Genomic DNA, 20,947 nt, shown 5'->3' on the forward strand with positions numbered 1-20,947 from the left:
GACTGAAAATGCTGTACCTTTGCTCCAGCTGCCTCATGGCTGCAGTAATTTTATTGGTTTTTTCTTCTAGTCGGACAATTATTTCATTTTTTTCTTTCAAGCCATCTTCAGAACCCTATGTAGAAAGGAAAAAAAAAACAAAACTATAGTGGCTTTGATTTTTAAACCTGAATATTTTTAAGTTTTGTATACCATTTCACTATGGAATTTTTACTTTGAAATGAGTAGAGCTAATTTGTAGGTTAAAATACTCCTATGATATAAAGCAGCAGTACTATTAGTCTTCAATTAAAATGTAATAAAAAGAACTGCCTTTAGTGTTTCTGGAAGACAACAGAATAAACTCTTGTAAACTATGCTTTTTTTCCAATTAAATAAAGAGTTTTTGGCAACAAATCTACTTAAACAGTGATGTCACTTTATGAGAGAATTGTAACGATTATTATAGTAAAGCATTTTTTTTTTAAGATTTTTTTATTTGAGAGAGAGAGAGCACGAGCAGCAGGGAGGGACAGAGGGAGAGTGAGAAGCAGACTCCCACTGAGCAGAGAGCCCCACATGGGGCTGGATCCCAGGACTCTGGGACCATGATCTGAGCTGAAGGCAGACGCTTAACTGAGCCACCCAGGTGCCTCTACAGTAAAGCATTTCAGTCAAAACTAAATCTTTCTCAGGGCCCTTGGCTGGCTCAGTAGGTAAAGCATGTACACTGCTGATCTTGGGGTTGTAGATCTGAGCCCATGTTGGGTGTAGGGATTACTTAAAAAAATAAAATCCTGAGGCACCTGGGTGGCTCAGTCGTTAAGTGTCTGATGCCTTTGGCTCAGGTCATGGTCCCAGGGTCCTGGGATCAAGCCCCACATCAAGCACCCTGCTCTGGGGGAAGCCTGCTTCTCCCTCTCCCACTCCCCCTGCTTGTGTTCCCTCTCTCGCTGTGTCTCTGTCAAATGGGTATTAAAGAGGGCACGTTCTGCATGGAGCACTGGGTGTTATACACAAACAATGAATCATGGAACACGACATCAAAAACTAATGATGTAATGTATGGTGATTAACATAATAAATTTAAATTTTTAAATAATTTTTAAATTTAAACTTTAAATTTAATAAATTTTAATAATTTAAATTTAAATATTTAAATTTTACATTTAAATTTATTAATCAAATTTATTAATTAAATTTAAAATTAAATATTTAAATCTTAAATTTTGATAAATTTTAAAAAATTTAAATTTTTTTAAAAAAGTAATAAGATAAAAAATAAAATCTTAAAAAAATAATTATTAAAGGGGCACCTGGGTGGCTCAGTTGGTTAAGTGTCTGACTTCAGCTCAGGTCATGATCTCAGGGTCCTGGGTCAGGCCCTATTTTGGTCTCCACACTCAGCGGGGAGTCTGCTTCTCCTCTCCTTCTGCCCCTCCCTCGAGCTCATGCTCTCTCTCTCTCAAATAAATAAAATCTTTTTAAGAAAAAATAAATCTTTCTCAGGACTACACTGTATAAAGAATTCACAGAAATGTCCTGCATATTTAGATTGAGTTTTCCCAAAAGATTTAATCTTCATACTTAACCTTTTGGCATTAAAAAAGAAATTCAGATAGGTGATTTGTTTATTCTTTGATACCTATTCCATTGCTACACTACTTAAGCTTCCATACAGAAAAAAAGTCACTGGTTTTTATTACCAATATAGCACAGCTAAAAACCAAATCCTTCATACAAAAGTTATTTTCAATTTACATTAAACTCAAGAAATTCTAAGAATTTAAGAATGAGCCTTACCTCCAAAATCTATAAAGAACTTATCAAACTCAACACTCCCCCCAAAAATAATCCAGTTACAAAATGAGAAGACATGAATAGACACTTCCCTAAAGAAGACATCCAGATGGCTAACAGACACATAAAAAGATGCTCAACATCTCTCATCATCAGGAAATACAAATCAAAATCACAATGAGATACCACCGCACACCTGTCAGGATGGCTAAAATTAACACAAGAAACAACAGGTGTTGGCAAGGATGCAGAGAAATGGGAACCCCTTGCACTGCTGGTGGGAATGCAAACTGGTGCAGCCACTCTGGAAAACAGTATGGAGGTTCTTCAAAAAGTTAAAAATAGAACTACACTATGATCCAGCAATTGCACCACTAGGTATTTACCCAAAGAATACAAAAATATAGATTTGAAAGGGGTACATGCACCCTGATGTTTATAACAGCATTATCAACAATAACTATGGAAAGAGCCCAAATGTCCATTGACTGATGAATAAAGATGTGTTATATGTGTGTGTATATATATGTGTGTGTGTATGTGTGTGTGTGTGTATATATATATATATATATATATATATATATATATATATATATATATATAAAATGGAATATGACTCAGCCATCAAAAAGAAGGTCATCTTAACATTTGCAACGACATGGATGGAGCTACAATGTATTACACTAAGCAAAATAAGTTAGAGAAAGACAAATACCGTATGATTTCACTCATGTGTGGAATTTAAGAAACAAAACAGATGAACATATGGGAAGGGGGAAGAAAAAAGAGGGAAACCATAAGAAACTCTTAATGACAGAGAACAAACGGAAGGTTGTGGGAGGGATGTGGGTGGGGGATGGGCTAGATGGGTGATGGGTATTAAGGAGGGCACTTGTTATGATGAGCACTGGGTGTTGTATGTAAGTGATGAATCACTGATTTCTACTCCACTGTAGGTTAACAAACTATAATTATAATAAAAATTTTTTTAAAAAATGATCCTTACCTGCAACTTTTGATACATTTCTATGTTAATTGCTTTAACTTCCTCTAGTTGTTGCCGAAGGCCTATCAGAGTATCCTGCTTCTCATGGATATCTTTCTCCAACAACTTCATGGCAAGTTCAATTTCATGTTTCATACTAACTTGTACCGCTAGCTCATTTTCCACATCCTGCAATTTCAACATATCCTCAATTCACATACCACTTCAGGATGTCAAAAGTCAGACACATGACAGTTAATGACAACATGAAGAATTTTCTATTCACTATGTAGACTATTTTTTTTTAATGGCTTCATGTCACTAGGTATATGTCTTTTTATTTTTTAAGGATTTTATTTATTTATTTATGTGAGAGAGAGAAAGAGAGCACAAGCAGGGGCAGCAACAGGCAGAGGGAGAAGCAGGCTCCCTCCTGAGCAAGGAGCCAGATGTGGGGCTCGATCCCAGGACCCTGGGATCATGACCTGAGCTGAAGGCAGACACTTAACGACTGAGCCACCCAGGCGCCCCATCTATTTTGTTTTTTTAATGCTGGTCACAATCCATTCATTTCAGATTATAACACAGTTTAAAAACACTTGATAAAAAAAGAATCTGAAGGGGTTGTAAGGGGGTGAGATTTCTATCCCACAGCAAGGAAGATAAAGCTAAAAAAAAGATTTTAAGTGATGCTTAAGGGTAAATTATTATTATGATTATTTTTGCTAATGTAAACTACCTGTCTTAACTGAGATTCATCTCGAAGCTGCCTTCTGGCTTCGTTGTACATTTCATCCAGCCCCTGCCGAGAATGCTTGTATGTTTGAAGCTCAGTTTCCACATCCACTTTGGTAACCTAAGAAGAAAACATCAAGCTTTTTACTGTGTCATCACTACTATCAATACAGCACAGAAATAAATATCCAGTCTATGCAGAAGTCCCCAAAAGTGGCAATTTCTGACACAAGACTGTGTGTTTGCAAACAGTCCATACTTACCTCCAGGTGCTGCTGTGTTTTCATCAAAATCAATTTATTTTCACTTCGTAATTGATGATTTTCTTCTTGGAGTTTAATGATATTATTTTTTGCTATTGCTAACTAAAAATTATGAAACAGGGACAAGAAAAAAGATTTTAAACACCTTTACTTATACTTGCTTTACAAGTTATGATCATCGCTATAAACAATAGAATACAAAAGCTTAAAACTAGTCAAATGTTTCACATCTACAGAAGCTTTCATAAGAAAAATGTGCTAGTATCCTAAGATACCAATAAAAAAATTGAACTCTTATTTCTAGTATTTCCTTTTATTAGTCAAAATATATTGTTAGTTAAAACATATCATGCATATCTGATTTAAGTATGTTCTGAATACAAAGTATCATGAAACAATAAGACTGTAAAGACCTGTGTAAAGATAAAAAATCTATAAGAAGGCTGTGCTATCATTGAAAATGTGATACAGACCTTCATGATAACCAAATAGGACACCCTCTGAAATAGATAACACTGAGTGACCATCACAAATATGAGACATTTTTCACCATCGGAGTTAAACTAAGTGGCTTGGTTCTGAGGCCTACAATGAAAAGAGGGATTCCAGGAAAGGAAAGCAGGGACCATCCCCAATGTTGGCTTATAAATAAATTTCTGAACACTTCATCAGGGATATAACTTGAACTTCACAGTGTGCCTAAGGCCAAGAAGAAGCACAAACTAGAGAGCAGCTCTAATGGTCCCAATCTATCAAACTACCAAATGGTCCCGATGGCCAAGAGACACATGACAAGATGCTCAACATCACTCATCATTAGGGAAATGCAAGTTAAAACTACAATGAAAGACTACCTGTCAGAATGGCTAAAATCAGAAACACAAGAAACAACAGGTGTTGGCAAGGATGTGGGGGAAAAAAAAGGGACCCTCGGTGCACTATTGGTGGAAATAGAAACTGGTGCAGTCACTGTGGAAAACAGTATAGAGTTTCCTCAAAAAATTAAAAATAGAACTACCCTACAATCCAGTAATTGCACTACTGGGTATTACCCCCAGAATACAAAAACACTAATTCAAAGAGATACATGCATCCCTGTTCACTGCAGCATTATTTACAATAGCCAAACTATGGAAGTGGCCCAAGTGTTCACTGATAGATGAATGGATAAAGAAGATGTAGTGAGTGGATGGAATGTTATTCAGCCATTAAAAAGAATGAAATCTTGCCATTTGCAACAACATGGATAGAGCTACAGAGTTTAATGCTAAGCAAAATAAGTCAGAGAAAGACAAATACTGTATGATCTCACTCATATGTGGAATTTAAGAAACACATGAGCGAAGTCAAAAAAAGAGAGAGAAAGAGAGACCAAGAAACAGACTCTTAACTATAGAGAACAAACTGATGGTTACCAGAGGGGAGATGGGTGGTGGGATGGATGAAATAGGTGATGGGGATTAAAGAATACACTTACCATAATTAAAAAACGAAACAAAAGAGAACACTATCAAGCGGTCCCAAACTATCAAAATAAAGATACATTTGCAGTTATGCAAGTAATCATGTGCTCCCTGGTTTGGAAAAATTAGGCCAGTTCTAAAAGAATTAAGAATTTTAATTAACACAGGAAGTAGGGTTCAGAGCACTCATGACAGATTTCTTCCTCTAGCCTAAATAATTCTGAAAATAGAAAGCAGTAACTCTGTGGATTAAAAAAAAAAAAAAAAAAACTTATCTAAAGCAACTTTACAAATAGTATTAAAAAGAGAGCAGAGATAAATTTCCAGTCTGGGACCACCAGATAGGCGCTCTGACAACGCAGGAAACCAAAGCACACGGGATGAGGTTTATACTTGGTTGGGTGGAGAAAGGGTGGCCATGAGCAGGTAGTGGTGCTTGTAAAGAAAAGTAATCTGAATAGTGGAACAAGACAAACAGTATCATTTTAATGGGAATTTCTACCTATAGGTGATTCACTAAATAGAGGTCATCCAGATTTTAAAGAGAATCACAGCTTATTCATAGAAGGGCTTGTATAAGTGTCATCTTTGGGGCTCATTTCTAGGAGTATCTCAAACAACTCACAGATTTACCAGAGAATTTACCTGAGAAAATGTGGTTTCTCTAGAACTTATAATCATCAATTATAACTATATTGCAAATATTCCATCATAAGGATGAAAATGTGCACCCACGCACATGCACACTTAGTGTATTCATACTTAAAATGGAAAAGGATCAAAAATACTCAGTCCGTGTAAGACAACTATCCATGGCTGGGTTACAATACCTCTTCAATCAGCTTAGTATTTGACTTTTCTAATGAGTCAACTCTTGAATGGAGACTGCTGACTGTGCTGCTGAAATTAATAAAGAAAAAACTCATTCAAATCACACAAATTCACAAAAGTAAGAAAAGGTATGTTATCCTGGACTTACCATGTTAACTAACATGCCCCGACTATCCTGAATTTGTGAGTGTGGGAAATTTCATTAAGTTGGATAACCAGATTTGGCTAGGAAAGCAATAAAGACTGGAGCAAAAAACTCGTTTCTATTAAAATTCCACTTTATGCTGCTCATTATTTTTTGCTGTCTTCTTAGAGTCTTTCTTACATTTACATTTTAATACTTAGGAATGAATTCCACACAAAGACTACCAAGTATTATTAAAATTAAAAATTATCTTTTAAAGGATGAACTTTAAACATCCACTTTATAATTAAATGGCTTAATAAGCATTTACAGCAGTCTTCAACACAAGCCCATTCTGTTTCCACTCTCCACTTTCATAATCACTTAAAGACCTCTAAAGTCACCCATAGTTTGGGAAATGTGAATATGAAATTCACATCAGGTACCCGGACAGCCAGCAGCTAAGCAAACACCCTGACTTTCAAGGATATAGCTAAAAGTCAGGTTAAGCCGAATGAACTTGGTTTTTTTGTATTTTTGTTTAAATTGATCAATATTGGACATTACTGTACATTTTTTTCCTGCATTTTTATAAATCTTGAAAAAAAATCGTATTTCAAACTGTACAGTCACCAGAAGTACACAGTTATCAAAAATGCACACACTTCCCTTGGCATCTCCGAGACTGGACATTATTGTACATTTTATTTAGTTTGTTTTTCAAGACCTTGTTTCTACCACCTCAAGCTTTAATAACATAATATGCTGTTTACATCACAATAAAACCTATCATAGATTTAAACAAATTTTATACCAGCCTCAGAAATAAATATTGGCATTTTAACTAGTGAAACAAATCTTTTTTCATTCATATTAAATCATTTTTAAATATTATCATTCTTAGGGAAACAACTTGAGTTTTTCACAAACAGCAACAGGGTATCCGGATGGTGAGACCTTAACAGGTGTGGGACTAAGAGACAGAGGACCAAAGTTAGAGTCCCTGCTTTTCTACTTTCTGTGTCACCTTGAAAGCTGTAAAACCTTTCTGAGCTCCAGTTTCTTTACCTATAAATCAGATAATAGGGGCGCCTGGGTGGCTCAGATGGTTGGGCATCTGCCTTCGGCTCAGGTCATGATCCCAGGGTCCTGGGATCGAGCCCCGCATCGGGCTCCTGGCTCAGCGGGGAGCCTGCTTCTCCCTCTCCCTCTGCCTCTCTCCCTGCTCATGCTTTCTCTCTCTCTCTCTATCTCTGTGTCTCAAATGAATAAATAAAATCTTAAAAAAAAAAAAATCAGATAATAATATCTGTCCTACCTTTATGTAAGAATCAATAAAATATTAATCAAAAAAGCACTTTTGAAAATAAACCCTCAACAGTTTTCTTTGAATGAGGGATAATATGTGAGTTCTATTTTTTTCTTTATCTGTTTTCTATATTTTTTTAAGTACTCTAAATATACAAAAACATTCTAACTGGAAAAACAATGAAACCTTTTTAAAACCGTAAAATGTACAAAACTAAGGCACTAGCACTGCTGTAAATGATTTAAAACACAATTTCAAAGAGAATGAGAAAACTCCTTGAACCAAATGGAACAGACTCTAAGATAAACTGTTGAGTAAAAACAGTGAACTACAGAATAGTGTAAAAATTATGCTACTTTACGTGTAAAAAAACTGAGGGGAAGGGAACTTTAAGAAAATATATGCATATTCTTATTTGTATAAAGTATCTCTGGAGGCATACACGAGAGCCTATTAATTAGTCCCAAAGAGGGAAACCAGGTGATTGGGTATCAAGGAGGAGGGAGGCTTTTTGTTCATGTTCCTTTGGGGGAAGTTTAAACTATGTGACTATATATATATTTTTTAAAGATTTTATTTATTTATTTGAGAGAGAGCAAGCACGAGCAGGGCAGAGGAAGAGGAAGAAACAGACTCCCCGCCAAGCAGGGAGCCCAATGCAGGGGATGCAGGGCTCGATCCTAGGACCCTAGGATTGTGACCTGAGCTGAAGGCAGTCGCTCAACCAACTGAGCCAACAGGCGCCCCAAACTATGTGAATATATTACCTGTTGCCAAAAGTGAATAAAGCTTTAAGAGTAAGTAAATAAGCAATACAAAGTTGCATTTAGAAATATAATCTCAGAATTACAAATTAGAAAACACACATACATACACATATATTTCCTATGACATCTTTTATTAAAACTGTGATTAAAAAAAAGATAATGATACAAGATATTTCCTATCTCTCCAACTTCAGAGAAAGCAAGAGTTACAGCTTATCTTTCTAAAATGGGAAAATGTTTAATTTTATTTTCTGACTACTGAACGAAACTTAGAAAATCAGAAAAGTATAAAGAATAAAATAGAAATTATCCATAATTTCATCACCCAGAGACAGTCATTTTTGCTAATTATTCATTTTAATTAATGGGAACAGTCTCCATTTCTAACTATGTAGCAAATATTATTCACTTTACCTGTGCTATCTAGTCCAAACTAAAATGTACTATAACTGTAAAATACACATTGGCTTGTGAAGACAATACAAAGAAAGAATATAAAATACCTCATGAATAATTGTTATATTGATTACATATTGAAATAATATTTTGGGTATACTGGGTTGAATAAAATATATATATATTTTTTAAAGATTTTATTTATTTATTTATTTGAGAGAGAGAAAGAAACAGCATGAGAGGGGATAGGGCCAGAGGGAGAAGCAGGCTCCCCGCTGAGCCGGGAGCCTGATGTGGGACTCGATCCCAGGATCCCGGGACCATGACCTGAGCCAAAGGCAGTCGCTTAACCAACTGAGCCACCCACGCTCCCATAAAATATATTTTTAATTAATTTCATGTTTTTTACCTTTTTAATGTGGTTACTAAAAATTTTAAATTATCTATATGACTCACATTTTATTTCTATTAGTCAGAACTGCACTATACTATTTTACATATTGATCTCAGAAATTCTTACAAGTATTCACTGACAGCTTCAATGCCCAGGTGACATATATAAGGAAATAAAATATAAGGAAAAACTCCCACCATGGGAGGCGACAGCCACATTTACACATGAAGCTCTTTGAAGTAGGAAAAATGAATTTGTGAACCATAAAAATGATATAAACTTCCACCCTATCTAGCCTTTTCTTCTCAAGGATACAGGGATAAGTTTGAAATTCTGTCTTTATTTTTTTGACCCCTCCCCAGAAGTTCTATTTTTAAATTCTCCAAATGTTCTATCTGAAAATCTGACTCTTGGAAAGCCTGGGTGGGTCAGTCAGTTAAGCGGCTGCCTTTGTCCCAAGTTATGATCCAAGGATCCTGAGATCAAGCCCTGCATCGGGCTCCCTGCTCAGCGGGGAGTGTGCTTCTCCTTCTGCTGTTCCCCCTGCTTGTGCTCTAATCTCACTCTCTCTCAAATAAATAAATAAAATCTTAAAAAAAAAAAAATCTGACTCTCATTTTTGAAAATGAATTAGCTCCAATAATTCTCTGTATTCTTAATTTCTATTCTCTACTCCCTCAACCCTTTCTCAAAGATGTTTAGTAGGGGGCACCTGGGTGGCTCAGTTGGTTGAGCGACTGCTTTCGGCTCAGGTCATGATCCTGGAGTCCCGGGATCGAGTCCCGCATCGGGCTCCCTGCTCGGCAGGGAGCCTGCTTCTCCCTCTGACCCTCCCCCCTCTCGTGTGCTCTATCTCTCTCATTCTCTCTGTCTCAAATAAATAAATAAAATTAAAAAAAAAAAAAAAGATGTTTAGTAGGAAGGAATAGGGTAAAGTGGACCTGAAAAGGGTGTAAAAAACCTCTACGACAATAGTCACAAATATCCAAGTATCCATAATACTTACTTCAGTTGTCTATTTAATTCTTCAACATAATTCTTCTGGTCTAATATGGCAGCAATTTGAACATTCCTAAAGAGGGGGAAAAGCAGCTTTGTGTCAGTTGGAAAGGTATTTACTGAAGAACCAAAAAAATGTCTACGTCGCCTAAAATTGTTGTAAAACCATAATGGCAAAAAACATTATCTTGCCTTTAAATAAAATTCAAGAATCTTTATAATAATGTAGCAGTAGGCTGTGTACTAATTATAACCTTTGTTAAGTCTAGTATTAGCAAGTAATCTATTTAACAATACCATTAAAAAGTATATTTAAGAACTCTTTTGCATCAGTATGTTTTTTAATTAAAATACATTTGACAGGGGCGCCTGGGTGGCTCAGTTGTTAAGCGTCTGCCTTCGGCTCAGGTCATGATCCCAGGGTCCTGGGATCGAGCCCCGCATTGGGTTCCTGCTCAGCGGGAAGCCTGCTTCTCCCTCCCCCACTCCCCCTGCTTGTGTTCCCTCTCTCCCTGTCTCTGTCAAATAAATAAATAAAATCTTTAAAAAAATAAAATAAAATACATTTGACATATAACTATACATTTAAGGTGTATATGTTAATGTGATACATTTGTGATATGATTGCCACTGTAGCAATAATTAGCACCTCTATTATGCTACATAATTATCCTTTCTTTCTCTTATTTGGAGTAAGTATATTTTAAATTTAAACACAGATCTTGGAATAAACTAGCATTTGTGAGCTTGTGAATAATCAGCTTTCATCTCTTTTACAGCAAAAAAACCAGCAATTAAAATGGGCCTCAGGAACTACAAGTGTGACCAAAAGCCATACTTCAGACTAACGCCACCTCCTTTTATGTGATTTCTGCTTTGTAAAACTTGTATATGGAAGCTAAATGAAACAAAGCAGGAACTACACACAAAATAAGGAAATAAAAACTACATTGTTAAAAAAAAAAAAAAGCTACATTATCAATAGATGGACCTCATGGTGATTTGTAAAGAGCTACATAAAAAATACAACATGTGCGGGGCGCCTGGGTGGCTCAGTCGGTTAGGCAGCTGCCTTCAGCTCGGGTCATGATCCCAGGGTCCTGGGATCGAGCCCCGCATCGGGCTCCCTGCTCGGTGGGAAGCCTGCTTCTCCCTCTCCCACTCCCCCTGCTTGTGTTCCCTCTCTCCCTCTGTCTCTCTCTGTCGAATAAATAAATAAAATCTTTTTTTTTTTTTTTAAAGATTTTATTTATTTTTTAGAGAGCGAGCGAGAGAGAAACAGCATGAGAGGGGAGAGGGTCAGAGGGAGAAGCAGGCTCCCTGCTGAGCCGGGAGCCCGATGTGGGACTCGATCCCAGGACCCTGGGATCATGACCTGAGCCGAAGGCAGACGCTTAACCATCTGAGCCACCCAGGCGCCCTAAATAAAATCTTTAAAAAAAAAAATACATGTGAAATAACTTATGAAAATCATACCTTTCTTTATTTCCAATATCTTCTTCATTCTTTAAATACATGGAAAAATCAATCACTCCAACCTAAAGTAAATCATGTTATTTTTAGTTAAAGGGGAGAAATATTAGAAGTACAGTTAACATGCAACTGAAATTCATTCTTAATTTTTCTTTAGTGTTTAACAGTACTGTTTACAACTGGATCCAAGAGGAACAGCACAAACTAAAAACACTCTGCATTTGGTACAAGTCACTTTCACTTACTTGTGAGTCTAAATCTTCTCCCTTTACACACAGGTTAGCATCTATCACATTCAGGCCAACCAGCAGCCCAACAATTACTGCTCCTTCTTCTTCCATCATTAGTGCATGATACTCATAAAATTCACTGTGGAAATTAAAATAAAAACCTTAAAACACAAATTTACTTCAAACACTAAATTTTAAAATCTCAGCCCCATAATATAAACATGGAGCCCATACAAATTTGGTCTCTTCAAATTAGCCTTTCTATATGTGAATAACTTAAACATTTTGAAATGTTAATGTCCATGTAAACAAGGTAAAAGAATGGGGCTGAAAGAGATGAAAGAGGAAAAGGAATTTTGAGAGAAAGAAAAGAGAAGCAAAGAGATATAGATCAAAAGAAAAAGAGGCATCACTGAGGCCTGGAATGTCTGGGACTCTCAGAAGACATACTGACTGTTACTGATTTGATTACAATACTTTTTATTAGAGTTGACTTTTTAATTCTAGGATTTATTAAGAATCTTGGGATGAAGACTAAGGTAGGGAATGAACATATGAAACATTTCCAAAGCCCATGTTCAAATCAGTGTATTTGATATGTATATTGCAAGTGTTCTTAATAATCATCAACTAAGGATGGTAGGACATCTATATCCTAAAAAATGTTCAAACGAGATCTGTGAAAGAAACAGGACAGTCTAAAAACTAAGACTTGACAATTATGTATTCATAGAACTAATTATCACTGTCTCATGCCTTCCTCAAGAAGTTCCATGTACTATTTAATCACTTTAATTGACCTTCACAATATTATTGAGAAATTACTGGTGCTTAAAGTACAGTCATTCTCATTTAACAAATGGGAAAACCAAGATGTATGACCAGAGTCATAAGTACTACCAAAAATGACCAGATTCTCCAGAATATCAGACAGGCACTCCAAGAGAACAAGGGCAAACAGAGGGACTGCTATGGGTCACCCCCTCTAACAACTGATTACCATACTCTGAAAGTCTGTCTTTAACATCTGGCCTTCTATTATTTACTTATTTATATATTTACTACATGAAGGCAATTTATTCAAGAAGTTAATACTGAAAACAAAAGTTTCAGTGGGGGTGTTATCACAGCTATGTTCAGTATTACATTTTTTAAAAGGATGAATCCATTCTCTGTTAAATAAAAAGCTTCAAAGGTAAACAATGAATGGTCTGAATGATAAGATGTATTCCTGAAATTGAGCAGATTTCAAAGTCAGTGCATAGACCAGGCTATTTATAAGCTCGACTTCCCATCAACCTCAGCACAATGTCAACTAACAATAACAAGTTAATGTTTTCCAGTCATCTTCACTATACCACTTAATTGCCAGCACTCACTGGCCTTCAATTGACAATTTAAAAAGTGCCCACAATACGGCCAAAGCAACAGTTTAGACATTCAGGATCTAAACCTGTTGGGGTGCCTGTGTGGCTCAGTTGGTTAAGTGTCAGACTGTTGATTTTGACTTTGATCTCAGGGTTGTGAGATTGAGCCCCAAGTGGGCTCCGCCCTGGGAAGGGAATCTGCTTGGGGTTCTCTCTCTCTCTCCCTCTGCACCACCCACCATCTTCCTCTCTAAAATAAATAAAAAATAAAAAGAAATTTGTCAGATTAAAGCTCCCAATCCCAATACAGATTTTTATTTGTAGAATTAACTGTAATTTAGAAAAAAAATAAAACTAGCTTAGAAATATAACATATAAATAAATTTTCCTCTTATTGGTCAATACAAAGCTTATGGTATTCAGTTTTTAGGCTAGTTCCTGATCCATGTTATGTCCCTACATGATTTTCTCTCTCATGTTGCTCTTCTTTTTTTTAATGCCATCTTATTGTATTTTATGTATCCTTTTGTACTACATCTTTAATTCTTTTTGGAAAACAGGATATAAATGAAATTTCAAAAATGGAAATGAACATGACTTAATGGTACTAACCTTAAGAGATCCCTCTGAATAATTAAGCAACGCAGGTAATCAGCCATTTTTTTTTGCATGAGGGCTAATCGAAGCCACGCTCTTGCACGACCCAGGGGGGTCCTAAAAAGCAAAACCAACTGGTCAGAAGACAGTCTCAGTCCATATATTATAATAGACTACATATTCTATTGCTGTCAAGGTTCATATTAATAAAGGAAAACTGCAATTTATCATGGTTTTGTCTGTTTCTAGAGGTGTTTTGGGTTTTTTTGTTTGTTTCTAGTTTTTTAAGCCAGCTCTTTGAACATGCAAACCAATCCCTGGGAGCTTTTTTTTTTTTTTTTTTTTTAAGATTTTATTCATTTGCGAGAGAGAGAATGAGAGACAGAGAGCATGAAAGGGAGGAGGGTCAGAGGGAGAAGCAGACTCCCTGCTGAGCAGGGAGCCCGATGCGGGACTCGATCCCGGGACTCCAGGATCACGACCTGAGCCGAAGGCAGTCGCTTAACCAACTGAGCCACCCAGGCGCCCCCCTGGGAGCTATTTAAGTATCTAAGGTAAACCTGCACCTACAGGACATCTAGGTACCATTTTATGCCTTGGAAGAGATGATGCTCTAAATACTGAGGATTATCTCTACAAGAAATATTTTGACCGAATGGGCTTAACTGTCTAAAGATAAATATGTAAGGTGCACCTGGCTGGCTTAGTCAGTAGAGCATGTGATTTTTAATCTGCAGGTTGTGAGTTCAAGACCCACACTGGGTATGGAGGTTACTTTTTTTTTTCTTAAGATTTTTAAAAAACATTTTATTTTATTTTATTATGTTAATCACCATACATTACATCATTAGTTTTTGATGTAGTGTTCCATGATTCATTGTTTGAGTATAACACCCAGTGCTCCATTCAATACGTGCCCTCTTTAATACCCATCACCAGGCTAATCCATCCCCCCACCCCCCTCCCCTCTAGAACCCTCAGTTTGTTTCTCAGGGTCCATAGTCTCTCATGGTTCGTGTCCCCTCCGATTTCCCCCCTTCATTTTTCCCTACTTTTTTTTTAAAAAATATAATGTATTATTTGTTTCAGAGGTACAAGTCTGTGATTCATCAGTCTTAAAAATGGATATGCAAAATGCATCAAATAAAACAATATAATGCCTTCAAAAAGTAACTGACATGATATCTGAATTTTAAAAATCCTAACAAATTAAAAAAAAAAAATCCTAACAAAGCTAGGAGGGCACCAAGCTGGTAATCAAAAAGAGAGAAATCACCAGGCTGCTTGTTATTTTTCAAATGTTTCTCTAGGAGGTTGTCCTTAAAAAATTCAATCTCCTACCTCTTATCCAAGTTTGATCATTTAGTAAAAGTAAAAGCAACTTTTACAGAATATGTATGGTTTTTCAAAGAGAAAGATTATCATTCACACTTTTATGTTTTCTTATACAAAGAATGTTTTGGCATGTAGTGTGGGAGGTAAGTTAATCTTCACTACTAACAGCTAATGAGCTTCTTATGGTTTAGCAGTTGAATGAATACCATTGTTCAGAAAACATTTTTTACTTTTGAAGAGTTAGGCTTTTTAAAAACAATTTGAACATATATTTTCATATTAAAATGACCAAATCTTATTTCTTTTTTTTTAAGATTTTATTTTTAAAGTATTCTCTATACCCAACATGGGGCTTGAACTCACAACTCAGAGATAAAGAGTCACATGCTCTACTCTCTTTTTGAGAGTTATGATTCCCTTGCTATTTCACTCTAAAAACTAGGTTTGAGGGACATCTGGTTGGCTCACTCAGTCAAGCATGCAATTCTTGATCTCAGCGTCATGAGCTTAAGCCCCACACTGGGCAGAGAGATTACTTACAAAAATAATAATAAATAAAATAAAATTTAAAAACTGGGTTTGAATCCTGGCTCTGCCACTTTTTAACTGTTAACTCCTCTGACCTTTATTTTTAACATCTATGCAATTATTATAATAATCTCTACCCTCTAAGACTGATGTAAGGACTAAATGAGATAATTCATGTAAACCAATTATTTTATTACCCTGAGACAGTACTTAATAAATAGTAGCCATTTACTTTTATCATTCAATTAAATACAACCTAGAAATATTTGGATGTTGTGTTATCAGCCAGAAAACACTACCATATTCCCTACAACATGTAAAACCCTCAGGTGCCTGGGTGGCTCAGTTAAGCGTCTGCCTTCAGCTCAGGTCATGATCCCACGGTCCTGGGATCCAGTACCACATCAGGCTCCCTGCTCAGCGGGAGTCAGCTTCCCCCTCTGCCCCTCCCCCTGCTCCTGCGTGCTTGCGCTCTCTCGCGCCCTCTCTTGCAAGCTCTCTCTCTCTCTCTCTCTCTCTCGCAAAAATAAAAAATCTTAAAAAAAACAACTGTAAAACCCTCAATTATAAAGCTAAGAGAAAGCAAACTGGTAATCTGACAGAAAATGCTAAGAAAAAAGATTATCTCATTCACAAGAATTAAGATAAACTAAAGGAAAGCGTAAGAATTTAGCCTTAACAACACCTTTATGCCTTTATTCAGTTTTTACATTATATATATATTTGTCTAGTGAAATGGGCAGGTGACACTATAGGTCCCAATTTTTAGAGAAAGAAAAGGAATTTGCACAAGCCCCATATATATAAATGGCTTATCTGAGAATTCTAATCTCCTGAGCCTTTGCCCTGGATTTGGTCTAAATCAATCTTCAGGGGCGCCTGGGTGGCTCAGTCATTAAGCATCTGCCTTCGGCTCAGGCCATGATCCCAGGATCCCAGGGTCCTGGAATCGAGCGAGCCCCGCATCGGGCTCCCTGCTCAGTGGGAAGCCTGCTTCTCCCTCTCCCACTCCCCATGCTTGTGTTCCCTCTCTCGCTGCGTCTCTGTCAAATAAATAAAATTTTTTAAAAAGTAAATAAATAAAAATAAATTAGTCTTCAACAAATAGTTATTGGCTGCCAACTAGCTTACTACTGCAAACTAGCTTAACACTCAGGAAACAAATGCATAATTGATACATCCTATCTTAAAGGGACCTGCTGTTTCCTGCAATACAATGTAGAATCAAAGTGATATAATAAAGGAGTGAATATAGTGATAGGGTATAGAAGAAAAAGCAGTTAATTCCTACTGAAGGGACTAAGAGAAATTTCATAAAGGAAATGAAATTTGAACTGAGCTATAAAGAAAGAACAGAATTTTATTAGGAGAGAATGGAATAAGGCTATTTAAGGCTGAGAGAAGATAATAGAGTGTGAAGTACTTTCAAGGAACAGTAAATATATCTCTGCAGTTAGAAATGAACAATAAGGGCGCCTGGGTGGCTCAGTCGGTTGGGCGACTGCCTTCAGCTCAGGTCATGATCCTGGAGTCCCTGGATCGAGTCCTGCATTGGGCTCCCTGCTCGGCAGGGAGTCTGCCTCTCCCTCTGACCCTCCCCCCTCTCATGTGCTTTCTCTCTCTCATTCTCTCTCAAATAAATAAATTTAAAAAAAAATCTTTAAAAAAAAAAGAAATGAACAATAAGATTACTTACTTAAGACCAGGCAAATCCCGGACACTGGCTCCTATTTCCTCTGCTTCTGGGTACAGCTTCTCCACCAGTTCCAAGGGGCCCCAGATAGTTTTGTTATAACTCAAAAATGATTTTCTTACTGAGAAAAAAAAAAAGCATATATAATGCATACAACTTCAACATATAAAATTGTCATAACTTCCTTTTATTTAGTTTCAACATTTCTAACTTAAAATACAGTTATTCAAAGACCTTCCGCTCTTATCACTACACAGTCCTGTGGATCAGGAACCTGTTCATCAGGATCCTGATATTTTTCCTTATCAGAAATATGCAAAAAAATGGGGCGCCTGGGTGGCTCAGTTGGTTAAGCAGCTGCCTTCGGCTCAGGTTATGATTCCAGGGTCCCCGGGATCAAGCCCCGCATCGGGCTCCCTGCTCGGCGGGGAGCCTGCTTCTCCCTCTCCCTGCCTCTCTGCCTACTTGTTCTATCTCTCTGTCAAATAAATAAATAAAATCTTTAAAAAAAAAAAAAGTGGGCGCCTGGGTGGCTCAGTTGGTTAAGCGACTGCCTTCGGCTCAGGTCATGATCCTGGAGTCCCGGGATCGAGTCCCGCATCGGGCTCCCTGCTCGGCAGGGAGCCTGCTTCTCCCTCTGACCCTCCCCCTTCTCGTGTGCTCTCTGTCTCTCTCATTCTGTCTCAAAAAAAAAAAAAAAAAGGTGGGCGCCTGGGTGGCTCAGTTGGTTAAGCGACTGCCTTCGGCTCAGGTCATGATCCTGGAGTCCCAGGATCGAGTCCCGCATCGGGCTCCCTGCTCGGCAGGGAGTCTGCTTCTCCCTCTGACCCTCCCCTCTCTCCTGCTCTCTCTCTCTCTCATTCTCTCTCTCAAATAAATAAATAAAATCTGTAAAAAAAAAAAAAAATGGAGAAAAAAAAGGAAAGAAAATATGCAGCTTGGCCATTCTTCCTTATCAGAAATATGCAGGCAGGTAATTAAAGTAAAAAAACAACTGGCCTTATTCTTTACCAGTACCAAAATAAAAAGGCTGACAGCCCTAGCAGGTTGATCTTTATCAGTTTATTAAATAAACCAAGGACAAAAAGTTATTTTACTCTTAACATGAAAAATTGTGACTTATTTTATACTGAGAATCAGGTGATAGAAAACCATGAAATCACTATACATTTCTTTCTTAATCCTGACCAGATCTCCTGCAGATCAAGGGCGCCTATCATACGCACCACCCAAGGACAATCACCAAGATAGGCAATTTTTCCTTGGGGGATAAAAAAATCAGCACAAAGGAGCTTCATAATGATTCATCAAGACAAGCCTATGATATGACTGTTAGGACATGCCTCATGATATTTTGTCAAGCAAAGGAATTTTAAACTCAGGGAAGAGCTTAAAATTTAACTGTTTGGCCATCATTTAGCAAATTCCATTTCTGCAGCCTAAGGGAAAACAAAGATAAAAAGTTTTTCAAAAAGCAAACTAAAACTCAAGGTGTTATTAAAATTAAAAAAAATGTTTAAATGTGTGTGTGTGTGTGTGTGTGTGTGTGTTTTAATTTATTTGACAGAGAGACGCAGCGAGAGAGAGAACACAAGCAGGGGGAGTGGGAGAGGGAGAAGCAGGCCTCCCGCAGAGCAGGGAGCCCAACGCGAGGCTCGATCCCAGGACCCTGGGATCATGACCTGAGCCAAAGGCAGATGTTTAATGACTGAGCCACCCAGGCACCCCTAAATGTTTTTAAAAATTAAAAAAAAAAACTAAAACTAAAACCAGAAAACCCTTAAGGTTGTTAGATCAGACTGGTGAGTTCCTGGTGTACTGAAAGAAGCAGAAACTGATAATATCAAGAGCAGGCAAAAATGTGGGGAAACAAACACTAACATCCACTGATGTTTGATAAATCCATGAAGCCTTCATAGAGGCCAGTTGCCTATATCCTTTGACCCAGTAATTCTACTCCTAAGAATCCTATCCTAAAGAACAAGTATACAAACAGCACAATTTTAATGTGTTTAACTGGAAACAACCTAAGGGTACATTAAGAGGAGGGCAGTTAAGTAAGTTTTGGTATACATATACTATGAAATTTTACAGTCATTAAAAATGTGATAAAGCCTCTATATAAATGGAAAAACCTCCAAACCATATCAATTTTAAACAAAGTCACAGAATAATAATACTTATAGCATAATTCTATGCTGAGTAAAAGAAAAAAAAATGGAAAAGAGAAGAATGACAAGGATTCCCTTTAGGGAAATGAATGGAAGAGAATGAAGGAAATGGTTTTTGCTCTAGGTGCTTCTATGTTGTTTGATTCATGTACAAAGAGAGTAGATTTCACTATTATATAATTTTTTAAAAATTACTTTGTCTTCAAAGAAATAGTGGAATCTAAAAACACAAAACAAGGGGTGCCTGGGTGGCTCCAGTTAGCCTTTGCCTTCAGCTCAGGTCATGATCCCAGGGTCCTGGGATCGAGCCCCACATAGGGCTTCCTGCCCGGCGGGAAGCCTGCTCCTCCCTCTCCCACTGCTTGTGTTCCCTCTCTATGTATCTCTCCGTCAAATAAATAAAATCTTAAAAAAAATAAAAATAAAAATAAAAACAAAACAAAACCCAGACGCAAATACAGAGAACAGACTGATGACTGGCAGAGGGTGCGGGCAAGAGGAAATGGGTAAAGGCGGTCAAAGGGTATAAACTTCCAGATATCAAATAAATAAGTCATAAGGATGTAATGTACAGCATGAGGACTACAGTTAATAATACTGTTGTATATCTGAAAGTTGCTAGGAGAGTAAATCTTAAAAGTTCATAAGAAAAAAATTTTTAACTATGTACAGTGATGGATATCAACTAGACTTATTGTGCTGATCATTTTGCAATACATAAAAATATCAAATCATTATGTTGTGTACCTGAAACTAATATGTTAATTATATCTCAATAAAAAATTTTAATTTAAAAAAAAGAAGAGTACTTTAATAACATCACATAGGGTTTCTCAAACTTTGATGCCAAGGCTCCTTTGGCAGTACCTTTTATTAAAATTTGAAGTACATTTTATTAAAACCATGTTTATGTTTTGTGCTGTTTACATTTACTCCCACTTTCATGTACCTTAGTCAGAACTTCTGGGCCTTCCCAACTTACCCATGTTCCTAGTATACCCACAAGGAACCAAGCTTCTTTTAGCTTTAGAACAGTCACTTTAGTATAAACTCTTACATAGGGGCGCCTGGGTGGCTCAGTTGGTTAAGCGACTGCCTTCAGCTCAGGTCATGATCCCGGAGTCCCAGTCCTACTCGGGCTCCCTGCTCAGCAGGGAGTCTGCTTCTCCCTCTGACCCTACCCCCTCTTGGGCTCTCTCTCTCTCTCTCTCAAATAATTAAATAAAATCTTTAAAATAAAATAAACTCTTACATAGCCCTCCACACAGCTGATCAAAGGAAGTAGACACCAAAACTAACAACTGTTTTTACAATAAGTAAAAGAACAGTTATTATAGGGGCGCCTGGGTGGCTCAGTCGTTAAGTGTCTGCCTTCGGCTCAGATCATGATCCCAGTGTCCTGGGATCGAGCCCTCCTTCGGGCTCCCTGCTCAGCGGGAAGCCTGCTTCTCTCTCTCCCTCTCCCACTCCCCCTGCTTGTGTTCCCTCTCTCGCTGTGTCTCTGTCAG

At 37.3% G+C, this 20,947-nt stretch overlaps 1 protein-coding gene across 8 annotated transcripts in view; it reads right to left on the reverse strand.

The window, feature by feature from the left end:
• Positions 1-20,947, reverse strand: part of RUFY2 (RUN and FYVE domain containing 2) — a 44,937-nt gene that overhangs the window by 21,031 nt on the left and 2,959 nt on the right. For 6 of the 8 annotated variants that reach the window (XR_010412458.1, XM_064594712.1, XM_064594708.1 and 3 more), the window contains exons 3-12: positions 17,272-17,389; positions 13,728-13,829; positions 11,764-11,887; positions 11,522-11,583; positions 10,053-10,118; positions 6,056-6,125; positions 3,763-3,864; positions 3,504-3,620; positions 2,786-2,953; positions 18-115 (exon numbers count right to left, since the gene is read on the reverse strand). Coding sequence is in view for 7 of the 8 variants with exons in the window: in XM_064594712.1 (XP_064450782.1) it covers positions 18-115; positions 2,786-2,953; positions 3,504-3,620; positions 3,763-3,864; positions 6,056-6,125; positions 10,053-10,118; positions 11,522-11,583; positions 11,764-11,887; positions 13,728-13,829; positions 17,272-17,389 (1,027 nt within the window). In the remaining variant the exon portion in view is untranslated. The remainder of the gene's footprint in view (positions 1-17; positions 116-2,785; positions 2,954-3,503; positions 3,621-3,762; positions 3,865-6,055; positions 6,126-10,052; positions 10,119-11,521; positions 11,584-11,763; positions 11,888-13,727; positions 13,830-17,271; positions 17,390-20,947) is intronic. The other 2 variants (XM_064594710.1, XM_064594711.1) reach the window with 2 other exon arrangements.

This window comes from Mirounga angustirostris, unplaced genomic scaffold, assembly GCF_029215605.1.
Source record: "Mirounga angustirostris isolate CCGP_5_RB_7025 unplaced genomic scaffold, mMirAng1.0.hap1 SCAF_6, whole genome shotgun sequence".
In the NCBI taxonomy this organism is placed as follows: Eukaryota; Metazoa; Chordata; class Mammalia; order Carnivora; family Phocidae; genus Mirounga; species Mirounga angustirostris.